This window comes from Hemitrygon akajei, chromosome 1 (genome assembly GCF_048418815.1).
Source record: "Hemitrygon akajei chromosome 1, sHemAka1.3, whole genome shotgun sequence".
NCBI lineage: Eukaryota > Metazoa > Chordata > Chondrichthyes > Myliobatiformes > Dasyatidae > Hemitrygon > Hemitrygon akajei.
This window is the reverse complement of record NC_133124.1, coordinates 142,924,549-142,940,780: the sequence shown is the minus strand read 5'-3', so window position 1 is coordinate 142,940,780 and position 16,232 is coordinate 142,924,549. Positions and strand designations below refer to the sequence as shown.

The window sequence follows — 16,232 nt, the reverse complement described above, 5'->3', positions numbered from 1 at the left end:
CTTCATTTTCATTATCTTGCCAATATTCTGTTTTCTTCCTAAACTCAGGATTTGACTTCCAGACTGTCTCTCTCCCTCTTTCTGTCTGTCTGTCTCTCTGTCTGTCTGTCTCTCTCTCTGCAGCCATTTTGAATCTTCTCTTTCTTATCTGGCTAACACAGGCCTGCATCATCTTTTCCTTCTCCTGACAGGGGCTACAACAATGGGTTCTGATACCGCTGCTCAACATTTGCTTCAGAAAACCCTGCCACAGGCTCAGATTAACAAGAAAATAGATAGCTGCATGCAAAACAAAACATTTTTCAGAATGTCTCCATTTGATTAATGGAGTAATGACAAGGGCCACTTTAATTTTAGTGCAGGATTTTCTACTCCACTTATCATGGAGGACTATCAATGAATAATTTGGATTATTTACTACAAGCTGCCACAATTTATAGTTTTCACTGTCTGCTATCAAATTTAAACTACTCAAATTCTTTACTTACTTTCCAAAAAAAAGGCATTACAGTTTTCTTAGTGTGTTACATCCCGAGTCTTAAAGGAATTTTAGTCTAGCTCTTACTTATTCTGTTTTTTTCCCCTTTTTCTTTTTAAAATTTTATCTTCATGAAAACACAGGCCAATACATTTCATCAATGAGTTGAAAATAGAACCTGTACCTCAAACTTTCCAGTATATCTGTGGAATGACGTTGTCTCACTGTCCTTTACCTTTGGGGCTGACGACTGCAAGATGCACTCACAGAAATAACACAGTCGCCTTAATTTTAAAATTCAAGCATGAGAACTTCTGTAACTTCCAAAGTTATTTTTACTTCCCCATTAGCTGGTATTCTGTAAGACTCAGGCCATTCACCCAGTTTTCTAAATAATAATGGAAAACGTTCATTTATATAGTATCATCCACTTCCATTGGAGAAAGGGAGAAAAAGATTTCCAAATTTAACCTTTTTCATCTTGTCAAGGGAAAACAATATTTGCAATTTCAACCCTACATAATATCACTCTGATGTATTGTTATTGAATGACAATAATTGTTTTCTAAAAGATAATCATCTTATTTCATTCTTACAAGCACAAAATGATAATTCTCATAATGTCATATCGTCACTGATGTTATTTTTCATATCTTCATTGAAAAATTTTTTCATTTTAAGGGAACAGTAAATTGGAAAGCTATCCTTTCATGTATTTATATTCTGTTTATTCATAGATGTTAGTTTATTAGTTTATAATTGCTTTTGTTTAAATCTATATATATTTGCAGGTTTCAGCTTTGAACTTTCCCACCTTGCATGATCAGATGGAATGTATTTTGGATCCTGGGGCATTTTAGATAGTTCTACATGAAAACTGAGTTACGGAAGCACACACAATCATTACACGTCATCATCCAAAAAGTAAACAGGTTTATCTGAAGGCTATATTTTAATGTGTGCCTGCTGCTCCCAGTTAAAACAGTTACAAACAATTCAAATCAGATATTCCAAACCACTATTTCAGAAGTACCTGGTGATAGCTGGAGTGAAATGCCCATGGGTAAATAGCCCACAGGTAGGAATCAGATGCACCATATTTCTATGCCATGAAATATCAACCCAGCTGAAGTTAGCCCAAAAAATCTGGAGACTTGTCTTGGGTGTTATGGTGAATTTGTGGGTCTTTATTAAACTCATACTTGACTATAAATATAAAGCAATTATGTGCAGATCAGAAACAAAATGAACATTTGCAGCCTTCGTTTCTGCATCATTCCTAAGCAGCCAAGGTACAACCTAAATTTTCAAATGTGCAAACTCACACAAAATGCCAGAGGAGTTCAGCGGGTCAGGCAACATCTACATAAGGGATGAACAGTTGAAGTTTTGGGCCAAGAACCTCATCAGGACTGGAAAGGAATGGGGAAGATGTCAGAATGAGAAGCTGGAGGTAGGGGAAGGAGTAAAAACTAGAAGGTGAAGGTGAAAGGTGCCAACAGCAAAGAGCATGAGGATGGACCTACTTGGTGGGGGAAGAGCAAACAAATGTGAAAAGGTCCAAGCCCTGTCAATCCAACGCTGCCATGGAATAATTTATTGGAATTAGTGCCCTAGATAGGAAAAAAAGCAAGCCTATCCACTGGGTATTATTTCTCCTTCAAATAATAGTGGAATCAATGATCAAGCATAATAAAATCACTATGGTTACTTCCTGGATAATAGTGGATTATGTACAAACAATGTATCTTTGGTCAGCAGCAGCTGACTATTAATTCTTCCCACAAAGGCCATGGTATAGGTGTAAATAGCCCAGCTGCATGATATGGAAAGACGTCCTGCTACCTCTTATTCAGCCATTATTTTTTTTGAAGATGTTGACCCTTGTATTTGCTTCAGTCATCATTTTCTTGACAGATGAATGCAGGTTGCTTGGTGTCTCTTGGGGTGGCTCGAAAAGGTGTGGTGATATGAAAGATTTGTATTTAAATTATTCACTAGCAAAAAATATAACCATCAAGCCTAAGCAAGACAAGTTAATTTACAAATTAATTTAAAAAATACTAAGCACACACTTCCTCACCACAGACTTCGCTTCCTGTACTTAAGAATTTTGTTTCTTTTTGATGGAAACATAATTTATAATATAAAGGAGATATTCAGCCATTATGTCCATACTAGATCTTGGAACATACTCAATTAGCCTTAATTCCCTCTTCTTTTCCTATTGCTGTATAACATTATACGTTATTTAATTTTGCTATCGTTTTCGTTACTACACCAGGTGATTAATTTGCAGAGTGAGTTTCATAGATTTCTTAATCCAATTTTAAGCCTATCACACACAGTTTTGTTATGAAGGATATCAATATACTTATTTTAAAAATCAATTGAGAGCAATCCCACTAAGTATACCATATTTTCAAAAGCATGCAGCGAGCCGATGTATTCTGCGGTTGTATACCATTTATATATTAATTCAAGGAGCATCATACTGTGTTCTGCATTATTTAAAACTGAGTCATTATTTTCCTGTACTGTTCGGGCATTTCTTGCTGTGAAATGATTTGTAGTAAGAATCCTTGTTTGTGAAACTGTTGCCTCTGCATTGACCACACTCAGTATTCAGCACAATCACCCCCTCAAAATTCACCACCACACTACAAGACCTGAGCCACAGTAACTCCCTGTGTAAGTGGATCCTTGATTTCCTCACTGGCAGACACTCACCATCAGCACAAGCGCACCACAGGTCTGTGAGCTTAACTCCCTGCTCTGCTCACTTTATATGTATGATTGTGTGGCTAAGTACAGCTCCAACACAGTATTTATGTTTGCTGATGAGTGTTTAAGTTTGCACTGTTGTTGGTTGAATCAAAGGAGGAGATAAATTGGCATATGGGAGGGAGATTGATGAATGGTGCCTCATCAGCAGCATCTTCCTCAATGTCAGCAAAACCAGAGATAATTATTGATGACAGGAGGAAGAAACCAGAATTCAGTGAGGCAGTCCTCCTTAGGAGAATGGAGGTGGAGAGGGTCAGGGGCTTTAAATTTCATTAACATATCAGTGGATCTGTCCTGAAAACAGACTGTAAGTGCCTTTGATATTTCCTTTGTTCCAGCATTTTCTGTTTGCATTACACTTTACTCTGTTAGTTTGAATTGTCCTGTGTCCTAGCTGAGACTGGAGAAACACAGAAGTGTAAAAACTCCTTACAAACAGGTGGGGATCGATTTTCCAGCTGGTCTAACTGCTATGCTGTTGTGTGGCCAAACTGCACTGTGCCAAGACCAGTTGTATTAAGTGCTGCCTGAAGACATGATAATCAGCAATGAATGTTGAATGAATATGTGATCATTAACATTGTGTACTGTTGGACATTATGACTGTTGAAACTCTGTATCTTGTCTGATCTTGTGAATGTCAGCTCTTGGCCTTGTCCTGTCTAAGTATTATGCTGTCCAAGCCTGCAGTAGTCAGAAAATTTAGTTACACGGCAATAACTTATTTAGTGTTATACAATTGTAGATTGCTCTTGCTCTCTTCTGAGGTGTAAAGCATTCTGACCATCTCTGGATGATTTTACCACACTTGGGAATTTCAATTGGATATCTTGCAATCAACCTAGATCCCACAAATCATCTGTCTGCATGACTTCTTTCACAAACTCGACTTTGCCGCTTAGAACGTAGAACATTACAGCACAGTACAGGCACTTTGACCCAAGATACTGTGCTGACCTTTTAACCTACTTTAAGATCAATCTAACCCTTCCCTTCCACATAGCCCTCTATTTTTCTCTCATTCATGTGCCTATCTAAAAGTTTCTTAAGTGCCTGTAAAAATCTGCCTCTAACACCAGCCCTGGCAGGGCATTCCATGTCCTCACCACACTGTAAAAACTTACCTTTGCCACACCCTATATGTTCTTCCAATCATCTTAAAATTAGGCCCCCTCATGTTAGACATTTCCACCATGAGAAACAGATTCTGGCTATCCACTTCAACCATGCCTCTTATCATCTTGTACACCTCTATTAAGTCACCATTCATCCTTCTTCGCTCCAAAGAGAAAAACCTTAGCTCACTTATTCCCAAAGACTTTTAAAAAAATCAAAATAACTAAACAAATAAAACAGAAGTGTGAGCTCCAAACAAATGATCGCTATTGCCAGTCCAAAACAATCCACCATACTCACTATTTCCTACAACTCCCCCCAGCACTCAGGAAATGTATGTACCCCTACAGTGCTAAGAAATTTGACAGTCAATGCACCTTCTGGATTCACAGCAAGCTTTCAAAGGTCCAGGTTATTGTCATATTGTTGTTGTTTCTCTCCGCGCTTTGTGGCTCATTGGATGGCAACCTCCCCATTTCTTGCCTATTTATTATGAGGCTGAGTTGCTAGCTTGATGCTCAACTCAGCACAGGTGGAGAGCGTGCAAGGAGCTGGCTGGATTCGAACCTGGGACACCTCACTTCGAAGTTTGGTGTGGATGCTACTACACCACATGCCAGCAATTGTCTTATGGATAAGTACATGCATGCACAGGAGAAATGAAAAGCTTACTTTTCAGCAGCATCACAGGTACATAGCAGTAGAGACAGAACCTTATGATGAAGTGCAAGATTTAAAGAGCACTTTCTGCGGAGCTTGAGATCATTTGGGTTAGCATTAGGTACTAGGCATGGACAAATAAAAATAAATTAGATTTAAGATGAATGGCCATTGTGGAATGGGCTAGTGTTACCATGGGGAGTTGAGGCTCTGGCTCAAGATGCTTCAGCGAGGAGAGGTAGAGACTACGGTAAAGATTAAGGTTAAGTTTCTGGTACGTTTCTCTTTTTTTTCTTATTGAACAGTTAGAGCTACGGCAATGGTAGCCAGGATGGTGAATTGCTCTTCTTGTAGGATGTGAGAAGAAAGGGAGACCTCCAATATCCCTGACAACTACACCTGTAAGAAGAACATCCAGCTGCTGCTTCTTACAGACCACATTAAGGAACTGGAGCTAGATGACCTGTGGACCATTGGGAAGAAGGAGTGTTTGACTGACAGGAGTTATATGTAGGTAGTTACACCAAAGGTGCAGGACACAGGTATCCAGGTGACCATCAGGAGAGGAAAAGGGGGTAGGCAGTCAGTGCAAGGTACTGCTGTGGTCCTTCCCCTCAATAACAAGCATATTGTTTTAGATACTACTGTGGGAGGTGACCTAGCAGAGGAAAGCTACAGCAGTCAGGTCTCTGGCACTGAATCTGGCTCTGTGACTCAGAAGGGAATGGAGGAAAAGAGGCAAGCAGTAATGCTAGGGGATTCATTGGTCAGAGGATCAGACATGAGCTTTTGTGGATGAACATGAGATTTGCAGAAGGTATGTTGCCTCCTAGGTGTCAGGGTCAGGACCAATCTCAAATCAAGTCCACGGCAGTCTTAAGGGAGAGGGTGAGCGGCCAGAAGTCATGGTCCATGTTGATACCAATGACAAAGGCAGGAAAGGTGAATAGGTCCTGCAAAGTGTGTTTAGGAATTTAGATGCTAAGTTAAATGACAGTACCACCAAGGTTATGAGCTCTGGATTCCTATCTGTGCGACATGCAAGTGAGGCTACAAATAGGAAGATAATGCAATTTAACATGTGGATAAGGAGAGGGTACAGGAGGGAGGGCTTCAGATTTTTGGACTTCATTCCAGGGAAGATGGGACTTGCACATACAGAATGTTTTGCATGTACCTGAACCAAAAGGGGGCCAATATTCTTGCAGAAAGGTTTGCTAGTGCTGCTCTGGGGATGGGGGTGTTAAATTGGAGTTTCAGGGCAGTTAGTGGAGTGATTGTGGAGAAAGTAGATGTTAAGCCTACATACAAAGATAGGAAATGAAAGGTTTAACATGAGTTGTGTCTATTTTAATGCATGGAGCTTAGAGCATGGAGCAACATGTGGAATTTTGATATTGTGGCCATTAATGAGACCGTTGCAGGAGGGGCAGAACTGGCAGCTCAACATTCTAGGGTTCTGTTGCTCTAGACATAAAAATCACGAAAAGAAGAGATTTAAAAAAAAACACAAAAAGAAGGGGGCCCAGAACAGATCCCTGACCTCCATGCAGCATATGACCCATCTACAACCACTCTTTGCCTTCTGTGGGCAAGCCAATTCTGGATCCACAAAGCAAGGTCCCCTTGGATCCCATGCTTCCTCACTCTCTCAATAAGCCTTGCATGAGGTACCTTGTCAAATGCCTTGCTGAAATCTATATACACTACATCTAGTGCTCTACCTTCATCAATGTGTTTAGTCACATCCTCAAAAAATTCAATCAGGCTCGTAAGGCATGACCTGCCTTTCAGAAAGCCATGCTGACTATTCCTAATCATTTTATGCCCCCCAAACATTCATAATTCCTGCCTCTCAGGATCTTTTCCATCAACTACCAACCACCGAAGTATGACTCACTGGTCTATAATTTCCTGGGCTACTCCCTTTCTTGAATAAGGGAACAACATCTGCAACCCTCCAATCCTCTGGAACCTCTTTGTATTGATGATGCAAAGATCATTGCCAGAGGCTCAGCAATCTCCTCCCTCACTTCCCACAGTAGCCTAGGGTACATCTCATCTGGTCCCAGAGACTTATCCAACTTCATGCTTTCCAAAAGCTCCAGCACATCCTCTTTCTTAATGTCTATATGCTCAAGCTTTTCAATCTGCTGTAAGTCATCCCAACGATCACCATGATCGTTTTTCATAGTGAATACTGAAGCAAAGTATTCATTAAGTACCTCTGCTATCTCATCCAGTTGCATACACATTTTTCCACTGTCACACTTGATTGGTCCTATTCTTTCATGTCTTATCCTTTTGCTCTTCACATACTTGTAGAATGCCTTGGGGGTTTTCTTTAATCCTGCTCACCAATGACTTCTCATGGCCCCTCTGGTTCCCCTAATTTCTTTCTTAAGCTCCTTCCTGCTAGCCTTATAATTTTCTAGATCTCTATCATTACCTAGTTTTTTGAACCTTTTGTAAGCTTTTCTTTTCTCCTTGACTAGATTTTCAACAGCCTTTGTACACCACGGTTCCTGTACCATCCTTTCCTTGTTTCATTGGACCGTACCTATACAGAATGCCACACAATATTTGCCACATTTCTGCCGTACATTTCTCTGAGAACATCTTTTCTCAATTTATACTTCCAAGTTCCTGCCTGACAGCTTCATATTTCCCCTTACTCCAATTAAACGCTTTCCTACCTTGTGTGTTCCAATCCCTCTCCAATGTTATGGTAAAAAAGAGATAGAATTGTGATCACTATCGCCAAAATGCTCTCCCACTGAGAGACCTGACACCAGACCAGGTTCATTTCCCAATACCAGATCAAGTACAGCCTCTCCTCTTGTAGGTTTATCTACATATTATGTCAGGAAGCCTTCCTGAACACACCTAACAAACTCCACCCTACCTAAACCCCTTGTTCTAGGGAGATGCCAATCAATATTTGGGAAATTAAAATCTCCCACTATAACACTGATATTATTACACCTTTCAAGAATCTGTCTCCCTATCTGCTCCTCGATGTCCCTGTTACTATTGGGTGGTCTATAAAAAAGCACCCAGTAGAGTTATTGACCCCTTCCTGCTCTTTACTTCCACCCACAGAGAGTCCGTAGACAATCCCTCCATGACTTACTCCTTTTCTGCAGCCGTGACACTATCTCTGATCAACAGTTCCATGCCCCCACCTCTTTTGCCTCCCTCCATATCTTTTCTGAAATATCTAAAGCCTGGCACTCTGAGTAACCATCCCTGCCCCTGAGCCATCCAAGTCTCTGTAATGGACACAATATCATAGCTTCAAGAACTGATCCACGCTCTAAGCTCATCTGCTTTGTTCATGATGCTTCTTACATTAGACACATCTCAAACCATTGGTCTGAGCATAACCCTTCTCTATCACCCGCCTATCCTCCCTCTCACACTGTCTCCGTGCTTTCTCTATTTGTAAGCCAACAGCCCATGACTCTGTAGTTAAGTAGGCATACGGTGCATTGGCCTTCATCAACCGCGGGATTGAGTTTATGAGCCAAGAGGTAATGTTACAGCTATATAGGACTGTGGTCAGACTCCACTTGGAATACTGTGCTCAGTTCTGGTCACCTCACAGGAAGGATGTGGAAACCATAGAAAGGGTGCAGAGCAGACTTACAAGGATGTTGCCTGGATTGGGGAGCATGCCTTATGAGAATAGTTTGAGTGAACTCAGCCTTTTCTCCTTGGAGCAACGGAGGATGAGAGTTGACCTGACAGAGGTGTATAAGATGATGAGAGGCATTGATCGTGTGTATAGTCAGAGGTTTTTTCCCAGGGCTGAAATGGTTGCCACAAGAGGGCACAGTTTTAAGTGCTGGGAAGTAGGTACAGAGGGGATGTCAGAGGTAAGTTTTTTATGCAGAGACTGGTGAGTGCGTGGAATGGGCTTCCAGTTATGGTGGGGGAGGGAGACACAATAGGGTCTTTTAAGAGACTCCTGGATAGGTACATGGAGCTTAGAAAAATAGAGGGCTATGGGTAACCCTAGGTAATTTTTAAATTAAGTACATGTTCAGCACATCATTGTGGGCTGAAGGGCCTAAATTGTACTGTAGGTTTTCTATGTTTCTAGACATGAATGAGTGGGAAGGATTAAAGGGGGTGGGATGGTATTACTGGTGAAGAAAACTTCCATGGCATTGCTAAGACAGGACAGACTGAAGGCTCATCTACTGAGGCTATATGGGTGGAACTGAGGGATAAGAAGGGGATTAATGGGATTGTATTATTGACCTTCCAATAGTCAGTGGGATTTAGAGATTAGTAGACAGTTGCATAAAAAATAAGAAAGTGATAGCATGTGATTTTAACTTTCCACATATTGACTGCTCCCTCAATCAATATTTATAGGTCTCAACTAGAGTGTGATACTAGATCACTCTAATATGCTTCAAGACAGCAAGTACCTCCTTTAAGTACCCAGGGCCTGACAAGGGGTTCCCTTGGACACTGTGGGAGGTTTGTGCAAAAATTGCAGGGGCTCTGGCAGGCCATTGGAGAGTGGTGAGGGGCTGTAGAACAAGAGGATATCTCATGTTGTTCAACTGTTTAAGCAAGGCTCTAAGAATAAACAAGGAAACTCTTTTAAGGGACTCTTAGTTAGGTACCTAGAGCTTAGAAAGACAGAGGGCTATGCGGTAGTGACATTCTAGGCAGCTTCTAGAGTAGGTTACATGGTCAACAAAATGTTGTGGGCCGAAGGGCCCGTAATGTGCTGTAGATTTTCTATTACAGGCTGGTTAGCCTAACATCAGTAGTGGGTAAACTATTGCAAGGTATTTAAGGGACAAAATATGTAAGTATTTGGATAGATAGGGCCCAATTAGGGATAGTCAACATGGCTTTGGGCTGGTCATGAAGGTTCAGTCGCCTGGCACTCAGGATGAAGTAACAAATTGGATTCAACTTTGGCTAAGTGGGGAAAAACTAGAGAGTGGAAGTAGATGGTAGCCTCTAAAACTGGAGGCACGTGACTAGTGCTGTGCCACAGGGATCGGTATGGGGTCCATTATTCTTTGTCATCCATAGTAATGATTTGGATGATAATAAGGTAAACTGGATAAGTAAATTTGTGGATGACACCAAGATTGTAGATGCATGGGACAGAGAGGAAGGCTATCCAAGTTTGCAGTGGGATCTGGAGTAGTTGGAAATGTGAGCTGAAAATGGCAGATGGAATTTACTGCAGTTAAGTGCGAGGTGTTGCCCTTCAGTAGGACCAAGCAGGGCAGGTCTTACATGGTGAATGGTAGGGCATCAAGGAGTATGGTAGAACAAATGAATCTGGATACAGATTCGTCAATTTTTGGAAGTGGCGTTAGAAATAGACAGTGTCGTAAAGAGTGCTTCAGCACATAGGCCTTCATAAATCAGAGTACTGCGTACTGGAGTTCTTCCACCATTCATGCTGCCCTCACCTGCATCTCCTCCATGTTCCAGACATCCGCTTTCAGCCCATCTTCTCACTGCTTTGACAGGGAGAGAGTTGCTCTACCACCCCCTGAGCCTCTGAATCTAGCAAATCATTCTCCGCAGCCTTTGCCATCTTCAGCAAGATCCTACCACCAAAAACATCTTTACTTCCTCCCAACTCTCCACTTTCCGCAGAGATCATTCCCTCTGTGATTCCCTTGTCCCTTCCCTTCAGGCCTGAAATGGCTAGCATAAGAGGGCACAGTTTTAAGGTGCTTGGAAGTAGGTACAGAGGAAATGTCAGGGTTAAGTTTTTATGCAGAGAGTGGTGAGTGCGTGGAATGGGCTGCCAGCAATGGTGGTGGAGGCGGATACGATAGGGTCTTTTAAGAGACTCCCGGACAGGTACATGCAGCTCAGAAAAATAGAGGGCTATGGGTAACCCTGGGTAATTTCTAAGATAAAGACATGTTTGGCACAGCTTTGTGGGCCGAAGAGCCTGTATTGTGCTGTAAGTTTTCTATGTTGTGAAAATTAGAGGGAAACCTGCAGGTATTGCCATCCCCATGCATCTGAAGCCTTTGTTATGATAGTAATGGTCACCTGAACAATTGAGAGCTGCAATGGAAAACGCCAAGATGAGTGCAATTTGTAGATGGTACATACTTCATCCAGCATTTTAAATATTCATTTCCTTCAGTGTGCCAGTACTGGAAGCAATCAATGTTTAAGATGGTGGATGAAAAGCCAGGTAAATGGCCAGGGTTGCCTTGGATGGTGTCAGGTTTCTTGAGTGTTGTTACAGTTGTACTCATCCAAGCAACTGGAGGGAATTGCATCATATTCCTTAATTGCACCTTGTGGAAATGTGAAAGGCTTAGTGGACTCAGATCACTGACCTATCATCAGGTCACAAAGCTGAAACACTAGATCCATTTCACCCATAACAATATTGCCTGCCCTTCTAAATACTTTGGAAACTTCTGTGTTTACATATTGATATAGTATACCAAGAGATTGGTTTGAAGTCCTAAACTAAATACTTCACTTCAAACACATTATTAAATTTTTGCAATAAAAATATTTATCAGATTCACTAAATAATCAAGAATTTTTATCCTACCATCTTAGCCACAATCAGAAAACTCAGTACATTTAGGGAATGAACCTGGAATGTTCTTCGTCTCTGCTAATCATCAAGATACTTTAGTAGTTCACCTCTGGCCCACTGAAGAGTGGAACTCAGATACTCATTTAAAAAAACGATTAAAAGTAGGAAGTTTAAGGAATGTTGCTGGCAAACCTTAAAACCTTAACAAGTTTTCTTGTTATCAGTTGTGGAGAAAATCAATGATCAGTTGTGGAAAAATCATCTGATTGAGAACTTTGCATAAAATATCCAATTTATAATAGTTATATACATACACAGTTCCATGCAATAACCAGTAACTGTTGTACTTTAACATAAATCTCAATAAAATAACATAGTTTTTTAAATTTTTAATAAACCCTAGTCAAAAAAAGATGTATTCAACCCTCTAACCAGAGTAAACAGTAACATACCTGAGAATTGCTGTCTGTCACTCCTATACTGCCATCAAAAGGTCCCCAGGTTGTTCCACCAGGAATTTGTTGCCGGCTGCGAATCTTTCGCACTCCATTTTTCTGGAATATTTCAAGCTCATCTAGGACAAAAGGAGTAGATAACTATTAAAGTGGCCATAGGGTATGCTACACTGTCATTGTCTGGCAACTGTTCATATTTGAAGTTATAGGATTGTTACTTGTTGCTATTCACTCCAATTTGTATATATTAACAACACAGAATATTAAAAATGCCTTCACATTTAATAGTTCAAAATACTAACCAAAAACTTCAATTCTCAATCTGACTGGTGACACATCTTACTAAGATTTTAAGTCTCATTGAGTCTTTACTCGGCTTATAATTTGCCCTTTGGAACTTTACCAAACCTTTGAAAACAAATTGAAACTTCACATAAGTGAATCCAAGCAGATTTCATTCGGCTTCACATTTTACCAAAGCCTAATTATGTAGTGACGTTCCTTTTTAACGTAGATAATCAGGGATAAATTGGGAAGTAGGGTCAAGTGGAACTTGAAGAACAACTACAATACTGGAGAAGAATCCAGCTACACCAGAAATGAAAACATAATTGAAAATATAAAATGTTAGAAATGTTAAACTAACTTGTTGCTTCATTTTCAATTCTGCTAAAGGATCCATAACAATAAACCTTACCACAGTTCCTTCTTCTAAATGCTGAGACTTTACAGCAACTCCAGCTGTGACTATCTAACAATCTTTCAACTCTGTATGTTGGTGAAGAAGCACTTGGAGCTGAATCTCCTGGTCTTCACATCAGTGTGGGGAATGGGGAAGGGTCGGACATGTGTGCCCTTTTCTTCCTATGTTCAAGGTCCATTGAGATTTTCTGCACACGTGAACTGGTAAGTGGCAAGAAGCCTAATATAGAGGAGAGACTAGAACAGAGGTTCCCAACCTCTGCCATGGACCAATACCATTAAGCAAGGGGTCTGTGGACCCTTGGACTACAGGGATCACAAGAACATTTTGGGAAATGGGGGTTGGAAAGTGGAGTTTGGGAATTTTTAAAATAGTTCTGTAAGGCTGAATATAATCCCTGCCAATTAAACTCATGAGCAATCTGCAATACAAATTGGATTTACTTCTGTAGGGCTCTCAGTACCAGTAACCGTGGTGTTAACTGTTCAGGCTAACAAAATGGCTTTTCTGTACTGTTATAATGAAATGGCTTCTCTGTAATGCTATAATTGGATTCTGTGTCTGGTATGTTTGGGTTATGGCTACTGATAAGGGGGAAAATAACCAATGGAGAATTGTTATACTATCTTGTCTGTGTAAGCTGAGCAGGAGTTCGCGGTCTTTTTTGGGAGGACAGCGAGGAGGACGGACGTGTGTGGAGCAGGCAGCGGTTCCAGAGGGACGGATACTGGACATCGGCGGTTTGGACGGTGGCCGAAGGCTCGGAAGGTCGTTGTGGAAGGAACCGGAGGTGTGAGCTCCAACGTATTAAAATATGTGCACAAACTGACAAACTTATTATTACTTTGGCGCCTTAAGGTTATCTGTTTCTACTAACCCATCACTAAGAAATAACTATAAAGTTGCAATTATTTACTCGCTTTTGGGTATTGTCTGGTATTTGTATTGTGAGAGGGTACTGGGGGGGCATTACACCGAAGTATTGCACTACTGGCAGGGTGACGGCGGTTCACCCTAGGCGAACAGGTGTCAACTGGGGGCACGGAGGCTACACTTCTATTTAGCACAGTGGTTCCCAACCTTTTCTATGCCCCACACCCCTAGAAAATGTTTGATTAATGTTCTCACCCCCCACAAAAGTAATATCACATTTGAAGATGAATATGTCTAATTTCTAATTTTTGAACCTCAAATTGAACTACATACAATATTGCGGGTGAACAAATTGAACTTAAAAAAACAAGCTTTTAACTCAGTGCATAAAATGCAAATATAAATTGAGCAATTAGATTCTAATTTATTCAGAAAAAATTGTAAACAGTAAAATCAATCCCAATTGTGAACATAAAATTCAATGACTTCTTTGCTCCTGCTTCTCATTCATGATTTTGTCAGAACGTGGAACTTCTTTGCTGACTGCGATCTGCAGGTCTGCCTGGGGATTCAGGTGATTCCTAGATTTTGTCTTGACTGACAAAAGAGAACTGAATCCAGATTCACACAAGTATGTTGTTGCAAATGGAATGAGGACACGGAGTGCTTTTCCACCAAGCCTTGGGAACATATCCAGTACTGCAAACCAAAACTCCTCCAAAGTTTTGCTTTCAAATTGCATTTCAAGAGCTCGATTTGTCCGCAAATCAATAAGATCTTCCTTCAGCTCTTCATCATCTGACATTTTCTCCAAATTGTAGGAATATGGATTCATGATCCATTCTTCTGAAATCTTCAGGTCTCCAGCAGCAAAATATCCATCAAACGATTCTAACAGCATTTCCAAATGAGCCACAGTTTCTTCACACACAGCAGGAGTTATGGATCCAGCATCATCAACCATCTCTTCTAGTGAAGGAAAATTTGAGAGACTGCCTCTTTCCATCCTTCAACACCAAAGACGTAACTTTTCTTTGAAGGCATTCAACTTTTCACAAGCCTTCAATATGTTTATCCCTTTTCCTTGAAGAGAAACACTCAGGTCATTCATACGAGTGAAAATGTCAGCTAAGTAAGCCAGCATTTTGGTGAATTCCTGTGATTCCATTGCCCCAACCAGATCACATTCACATTCCTCTAGAAAAACATTGATTTCTTCCCGCAGTTCAAAGAAACAGGTTAAAGCTTGTCCTCGACAACCAATGGACTTCTGTGTGGAAAAGCAAAACTGAATGCTCACTTCCCAGATCCTCACAAAATGATTTGAAGATGCGATGGTTCAAAGCATGCCCCCTGATCCAGTTGATGATCTTCACACAAATGTCAAGGACTTTCTTCAAATTTGGAGGCAATGTTTTTGATGCCAAAGCATGCTGATGAAGAAAACAATGGGTAACTTGCAAGTCTGGAATCTCCTTTTTCATCAATGAAGAAAAGCCAGATTTATTTACAAGCATTGCAGATGCCCCATCAGTGCACACAGAACCAATGATTTTGATATCTTCTTTTGGCAAAGAAGTTTTTCACCAGCTGCATCACATCCTTTGCAGTTGTGTTTGTTTTCAGATCTTTACAAAACAGGAAATCTTCCTTCACAGCACCATCATTGACATACCTCACTAATGTGATGAGTTGACTACAACTGGAGATATCAGTTGACTCATCCAACAGAATAGAGATTTTAAGAGGACTAGCTCTGACATCTGAGATGACTTGGTCCAAAATATCTTCAGTCAAATCACTGATTTGGTTGTGAATGACATTATTTGATAGGGGCACCTGTTCAAATTTTTTTCTTGCTTCTTTGCCCAGGATAATTGTTGCCATTTCCAGTGCACATGGTTTGATGAGATCTTCTGCAATTGTATGGGGCTTATTGGATTTGGTCACTTTATATGCCACTTGGTATGAAGCAAGAAGTAGTGCTTTTTCAACAGAAATGAAACCTAATTTTGGAAGAGTTCCATGTGAATCAAAACGAGCTCTTTTGATTTTCAATGACCCAACATCATGTCCTTCAACATCAGCTCTGCCATGCTTGTTCTTGAAGTGCTCTTGAAGCTTGGATGGCTTCAGATTTGAGTTGGAAAACACAATGCTACAAAGAATGCACTGGGGTTTTTGTAAGCCATCATTTCCTGTTGTGCAAGTGAAACCAAAGCACACATAGTCATCATTCCATTTCTTTCTTTTTGACTTGATGAAGGGTTAATGAAGGGTTAAGGGTGAAGAGAAAAATATGAGCTAATATGAGAAAAACTATCTGACTAAGTCAGGGATGACCGCTTTACTCAACCAGACACGCCTATAGCAAAGTATCGCGAGAAATACGCTTTCAAATATTATATTACAACAATATCTGCGGTTACACCAAGATAAATCATCAGGTGGAAATGCTACGGGGATGCAACATGACTTATTAGGCTACTCTCTACTGAATTTACACACCTATTTCCAATGATTACCAGAGACATGAACTCCCATCACACGATTCAAAGTCCTCAGTGCTAACCATGATACCTCCTCAACTAACACAATTCAAGA

General features: G+C 40.6%; 1 protein-coding gene across 4 annotated transcripts in view; it reads right to left on the bottom strand.

Annotated features, from left to right (window-relative positions):
- zfpm2a (zinc finger protein, FOG family member 2a) overlaps positions 1–16,232 on the bottom strand; it is an 876,706-nt gene that overhangs the window by 337,108 nt on the left and 523,366 nt on the right. For all 4 annotated transcript variants that reach the window (XM_073052686.1, XM_073052668.1, XM_073052660.1 and 1 more), the window contains one exon: positions 12,050–12,171. In XM_073052686.1, the coding sequence (XP_072908787.1) occupies positions 12,050–12,171 (122 nt within the window). The remainder of the gene's footprint in view (positions 1–12,049; positions 12,172–16,232) is intronic.